The sequence below is a fragment of the Cyphomyrmex costatus genome, unplaced genomic scaffold (genome assembly GCF_001594065.2).
Source record: "Cyphomyrmex costatus isolate MS0001 unplaced genomic scaffold, Ccosl1.0 scaffold378, whole genome shotgun sequence".
Classification (NCBI taxonomy): domain Eukaryota; kingdom Metazoa; phylum Arthropoda; class Insecta; order Hymenoptera; family Formicidae; genus Cyphomyrmex; species Cyphomyrmex costatus.
In genome coordinates this window covers 29,850-36,770 of record NW_017277972.1, presented here as the reverse complement: position 1 = coordinate 36,770, position 6,921 = coordinate 29,850, and the positions used below count along the sequence as shown (strand labels likewise).

Genomic DNA, 6,921 nt, shown 5'->3' with positions numbered 1-6,921 from the left:
AATTATATGGAATACGGGCCTCACCTCCGATTTTGATCTAATTAGGCTCATTCGACGCGTTTTCACTCAAAATGAAAGAATCCGGAAGAAATTTGTGGCGCTCGACCTCGTGAACCAAGATATTAAGCGTTAAAGTTCGAGATTTTAGAGGTTAAGATATCTGTCACTGCTGTAAAAAATAACAAATTACTGCTTTAGAAACACAAATTCACTGCTTTAAAAATACAAATTCACTGCTTTAAAAAACAATTCAATTTAAAACAATAGTGGAGCCCTCCCCCGCAGGGGGGGCAGAACCCACTGCATTCACGCATACACTTTTAACGTAGAAGTAATATGCGTGGCGTGGATACAGTATGTTCCGCTCCCTCAGTCCCTCTATGATTGTACTGTTGCTGTAAAAACAACAATTCGCTGCTTTAAAAACAATAGTGGAATCTCCCCGCAGGAGGGGCGGAACTTATTGCATCCACGCATGTTATATCTACGTTGTAAAAGTGTATGCGTGGATACAGTGGATTCTGCCCCCTCCCCCTGCGGGGGGACTCCACTATTGTTTTAAAGCAGTGACAGATATCTTAACCTCTAAAATCTCGAACTTTAACGCTTAATATTTCGGTTCACGAGGTCGAGCGCCACAAATTTCTTCCAGATTCTTTCACTTTGAGTGAAAACGCGTCGAATGAGCCTAATTAGATCAAAATCGGAGGTGAGGCCCGTACTCTATATAATTACCTTAAACTCTACAATTTTTGTCTAAAACATTTTTCTTAAAAGTACTCCATTTTCGAAATATTCGACCGTTTCCAGACTTTTTGAATACGCTGTATATTTACCTGCTGTAATATTTCTTTATAAGAGACTTCTTCTTTTAATATAAATGGTCTCCTTGTTGACGAGGTAAACTTGGCCAAGCTTATTAGGCACAGTCGAAGTCGGCACCGCTTTCCAAAAATGATGCGACACTCGAGGTAAGACGAAACAGGTGGAAACAGATCCACTCCAGTCCGCTCACTTAAGCAATCTCTCAAGACTTGTATGTATGTACACTCTTTGGGCGCGTTCAGCGGACTCAACAGTTGAGTGAGCGCTCGCTGTTATTGGTGTATTCTTTTAGATTAAAAATTCTGATTGGATGATCGTGAAATCTCAGCCGGATATTAATATTTATTATTTCAATTTTTACACTATAATCTTTGAAATATTCTGCGACTTGTAGAGCTATTTCTAAATTTTCGAAGCACTTTACAACAAAATGGCGAATTTTTAATAATATTTTGTCGAGTTTAGTGAATTAAAAAAAATACAAAAAAATGTTATATAAATCAACATTATGATATTACAAATGATATTTTTATTTAATATTTTAAATGAAAATTTTTTGTTTATGTTTACCAAAAATGTGTCACTATAGTATAAAAAAAAGCATTAAAAAAACTGATTTCTACAGCCCCTCTCGAAACATTTTTCTCACTACGCTACTGACATTTTACATACAACATGTGTTATCAGTGTTACATTATTACATTTATATTATTAAATAAAAAATTATAATATTAACGTAATGTGTGATGTTACTGCGCCAATATAGTTATATTCCGAGAGAAGGATATATTTGATTGCTTTTGAAATAAGTATTTAGACAATCAATTGTTATTACGTGTCTATATTTAAAAAGAAAGATATCTTCCATTTTCTACATTGTCGATCGCATAAAGCCATAGTTAAAATAATTATCTACATCGAGCGCTTTTGATACGCATACTAATTAGAACTGGGCACATTACAAATACAAGTGTAGAAAGTACTTTGTATTTCAAATAGATTATTCAATATATTTTTTTATTTCAAATATAAAATTTCCACAATATATTTTTTTATCATATATGAGATTGTCGTATAAGAAAAATTCAAGTTATTACTATTGTTGTCAAGAAGTCTGTTCTTTTTGTTGAATTTTTGCACCAGTTCATCTTTTTTCCTTTTTTCTTCTCTTGGAGAGAAAAAGAAGAAAGATGAACTGGTATAAAAGTTTAACCAAAAAGGATAGATCTAAGGATTATATTATAGGACCTAATATTAAAGGATTTTTTTAGTATTTTATTTGAAATGAATTCAAATCTAAATAAATTCTCTTACTGCGCATTAATTCAAAAATAGTATTTTGTATTTCAAATAAAAATTTTGGAAGTATTTTTTTTATTTAACGCAATTTATTAATTGAAAACATCTTTCTTTTTAAATATAAACGTGCAATAATAATTAGGTCTGTTCTTTATTGCTGAACTTTTGCACCAGTTCATCTTTTTTCCTTTTCCCTTCTCCTGGAGAGAAAAGGAAGAAAGATGAACTAGTGTAAAAGTTCAGCAATAAAGAACAGACCTATTGATTGTCGAAATACTTCAAATATATTTCAAAAGTAATCAAATATGTCCTTCGGAATGTAAACAAATATAGCTATTGCCAGTATTTATATTTTTATTTAAAAAAAAGTATTTTGTATTTGAAATGCGAAATTTGGAAATATTTCTGTACTTTGTATTTCAAATAAAAAAATTAAAAGTATTTCGTAATTTGTAATTCAAATACAAAGAATGTTTAGTATTTTGTATTTCAATTTATACTTTCTTGATGTATTTTGCCCAGTCCTAACTGGAGATTTTCTGTTAAGTTAATTTCGACAATGCGTGTAAACGCATATACACGACATAGCTATTTAATTAATCATTAGATATAGATGCATATTTGTTTATTATAGAACACCATTCTTCAAATGTATATTAATTTAATAAAAACTTATCGGTTAAGTACGCGAATTAACTAGTACTCGGCGTAAATAAACAACAAGGTGATACACATTACTATTATAGTATCGTATGCGCGCGATAACTTGATTAATTTGTGCGGAAAAAACCATCTCGACACTCTCGGTACGCGTAGGCTGCAGGTAATGGCGCGTTGGAGTCGTTGCATATGTGGCGACACACAAATTCCTCTCGTTTGATCTGCCCATACACGGAAGTAGGAAAAGCCCGCGCCCCGCACCGATTTATGGCGTTTTACGCGCGCACATTTCCCGCGATAGCTGCGCGGACCGCGCGATGCAGTCCGCAGCAATCGTCGTTCGTGTGTTGCTGCACACTTGCACATAGGTTGTGTGCGTACGGCGGATCAGCTGAGCGCCAGCTGTGCCGCGCACCTCGGCCAATCGGTGACGAGGATAGCAGCGCGGCTGGCGGCGTGGCGCCCATCACACCGGCGTTCCCGCGAAACGCCAATTTGCAGCCGCGCCAGTTTGCTCATTCGCTCTGTTCCGCGTCACGGTAGAAACTGGTGTGTGCGTTCGCGTCTTCCGTCATCTCCCGCGAGCGCACAACAAAACGTAATAAGTTAATCCGTACTCGAGGATGCTCGCGTTTGCCGTCCGTCATGAAAATCAGTGCGAGCCTGCAGTGTGATATCCGTGACGAGAGCGGCAATCAGCCGAAGATATACGTGCGCGCAACGCGTACCTGTGACGGATCCTTCGCTTAACCGGAACATTTAACGGTTCGCGAAACTCCAGGCTCACGTTCTGTCCTAGGATATACTGCATCCGCCTGCATCAATTGACGTCGATCGCTGCATTTTCGATAATAATTACCAGCCCAAGCGAGCTGGCCGAACACAGAGTACCTTGCGCGGAAGGACGCTCATTGTGAAGTCTCCTTTCGACGGACAGAAAGATGAAAAACTGATGCGCGAAAGGAAGAGAGAGCCAAGAGTCAAGGTATCGTGACGTACGTGAAATTTACCATCAATATTTCCAAAATTTGCCCCTTTGAGGTTATGTGGCGCATATAGAGGGCGTTACGAAGCATACCCAGGACAGGGGTTGGTCATCATTTCGCGCGCTGCTCTCCCGCGCTTCCAGATCCACGTCCTCTATTTTTCTCGGAATATCGTCGATTCGCGACTCGCACACTCTGCAAAAGAGCTCGTAAGCAAGATTAATGAATTTTCCAACTATCGAAATCGACTCCGAACGAAAATCCTAAGTCGATACGGTGAATCAAAGGCGGCAAAGAGAACGTGTGTTATGGCGATCGGATGCGTGTAGGCTTCGCGAGCCCCTTCGTTCTTCGTTGTTTTCCCTTGAAAATTCTTACGCCTGAATTGAGAAAATTGAGCGGACGCTCGTTCCAAGAGTCTCCGTTATCGCATACGCTTAGAAAAAATTTTTTCCGAGGGCAAATATTTTTCTTACGCGTTGGCAATCCGACGACAAGATGCCTCAGAGCAGGTAAGTGATCGATATTCCATTTCATGTTAAAATTCAAATATATCTCTTATGCTTTCCAAATCATTTAGTTTACATTAAAATCGATACAAATCTTATCCTTTGCTCTCGATTAAAAATACATTTTTTCTGTCCATGCTTAAACTTCATGCCTATAACCTTTTTCCTTCAATTTCTTTTTTAGGATTTTAGCAGCTTTCCTTCGGCGATGTAACAATTTGTTATCTTTAAATCGTTCAGTCAGCGCTATTTGCATTGTAAATCTGCAAATTAACACCATAGTAGCTCCATAAATTTTTTTGTTAAGCTTTTTGTGCATCACTTGGAAATAACGTCTTTGAAAGATTTATTTATATCTTGTTTTCTACAAATTGAGTTGATAGAGATAGATAATATGAAAGAATGTTGCATAGAGAGGGCTGAATTTTTTTCTTTGTATTCAGTTTGCAGGAAAAGAAGGTACAAACTTACTTGCAAGGAGGCAAAGCACAGTCTTTGAAACGCAAAAGACGTACGACAGAACTCTCAGAAGATTCAGAAAATATATATCCACCTAGTAAAGTACCTACACTGTCTCATGTCTCGTATGCGGAATCTTGTAATACCACGCCGTCAATAGATGCTGCATACACTTCCCAACATCAGACATCTCCGTTGAAAGAACAGCAGGAACCTGTTACATGGTCTGAATTAAGAACTGCAACTTGTTTCTTAACACCTTCAGCCTCAAATAGCACATCCATTAGACCTAGTCCATTGCCGTCTTTACCATGGGCCGATGGTTCCCAAGTATGGTCTCTCATGTGCCTTGGGGATCAGAAAACTCTAATTCAAAGGGATCCAGAAATGTTTCAGAGGCATCCAACGTTACAGCCAAGGATGAGAGCCATTTTATTAGATTGGTTGATTGAAGTTTGTGAAGTATATAAATTACATAGAGAAACTTATTATCTTGCTATGGACTACATAGACAGGTATCTGTCTATTCATCATGACGTACCTAAAAACCAGTTGCAACTTATAGGGATAACTTGTCTTTTTATTGCTTCTAAGGTTCGTAAATTTTGTTATTTTTTTTTACAATTATATACATTAAATAGTTGAAAAAGGGAGTAAATAAAATTTTATTGTCACTTTTGTATTAAGCAATCTTAAAATATATGTATATTGATGTTTAATATAAGGTATTTTAAAAATAAAAAAAAAACAAATTTTGCAGGTTGAAGAAATATATCCACCTAAAATCGCAGAATTTGCATATGTCACTGATGGAGCTTGTACAGAAGAAGAAATTTTAGGAAAAGAGTTGATGATCTTGAAAGGACTTGGATGGAATCTATCCCCGATAACTGCCCCAGGATGGCTTAATATTTATATGCAGATTGAATCAGGCGATTCATCCAAACCAAGCACTTTCATATATCCACAGTATGGTGGGTTGCAATATTCTCAAGCAGCTCAATTATTAGATCTGGCGACTTTGGACGAAGGTTGTTTGAAGTTTCCATACAGTCACATAGCTGCTGCAGCAATTTATCATACTCAAGGAAGAGAATGCGCATTAAGAGTATCCCGATTGTCATGGGAACAGCTTGCTCCTTGTGTTAAATGGCTTACAGCATTTGCTACTACTGTCGCGGAAGAGGACTCCCAGTCTCTTTTAAGATCTACGATTACGCTTGTAGAATCACACTCTGGATCTGGACTGAAGGCCACTGTACCTAATATTGTTGTAGACGAATCGCATCGCATACAGACTCACGTGGTCGATTTGAATATGTTAGAGAAGGCACAGCAACGATTAGCTGGAGAAATCCCGAGTGGTTGTGTGAACGATTCGGATACAAATATTGAACCTGGTAGACAAAGCCCAAACGAGAGTGGCCTTTTAACTCCGCCATCTAGTAATCAAAAAAATTCTCCGTTATCGACATGCCCTACACCACAATTACATCCTTATACATAACTAAATATTTACAACTTCTTTGCATATATCATGTATGGTAAATTGTTATACATATTTACCATATAATCGTGAATTACAGCAAGATAGAAACATGAGTTATTTTGAAAAAAAAATACGTGCAGAAACTTGGGGAAATGATAACACTATTGACACGTTATTGTAAATAATATGATGCTTCCTAATCGCATCCTTCGTACTGAACAATTCAAAATAGCAACAAGTTCTCAGTACAGGATATCAAGCATTTTTCAAATGATAAAATAATAAAATAGCACAATTAGATTAATTCAACATCACTTATTTTATTACAGATACTTGGAAAAGGCGTGCTTTATGGGATTTTGTATTGTTTATAAATGCCTCTCAAGGTACATTTACTGATCAATTTTAACTAGCAGTCACATATAACTGCTTTCTGTGATTGTGCTCACAATATTATAAAATTACGGTCTTATATTAACAGATTCGATTCATCTTGTCTTTATTACTTTATAAACTTTGTAAATGTAAGAAGAGAAATACTAATGCCCCTACACAAGCGTCCTTAAATAATGTTTGCTAGTTTTTCGAAAAAAAAGCATTGTGAATAGTATTCTTTTATATAACTCACTTTATTGTAATACAATGTATTACAGTGGTGTATTACCTGGCTGGATGAATGCGTTTTTATTATGTA

At 36.7% G+C, this 6,921-nt stretch overlaps 1 protein-coding gene across 1 annotated transcript; it reads left to right on the top strand.

Annotated features, from left to right (window-relative positions):
* The first annotated feature begins 3,973 nt into the window (after positions 1 to 3,973).
* Positions 3,974 to 6,531, top strand: CycE (cyclin E). The gene is made up of 3 exons (XM_018543462.1): positions 3,974 to 4,282; positions 4,723 to 5,332; positions 5,499 to 6,531. The coding sequence occupies exons 1-3, from the start codon at positions 4,269 to 4,271 to the stop codon at positions 6,243 to 6,245; spliced, it is 1,371 nt and encodes a 456-aa protein (XP_018398964.1). The 5' UTR covers positions 3,974 to 4,268; the 3' UTR covers positions 6,246 to 6,531.
* Positions 6,532 to 6,921: the final 390 nt, after the last annotated feature.

Bases quoted from the DNA above. Each gene is read 5' to 3' on its own strand.
- CycE (XM_018543462.1), top strand. The intron at 5,333-5,498 runs GTTCGTAAATTT...CAAATTTTGCAG, and splicing joins GTCTTTTTATTGCTTCTAAG to GTTGAAGAAATATATCCACC.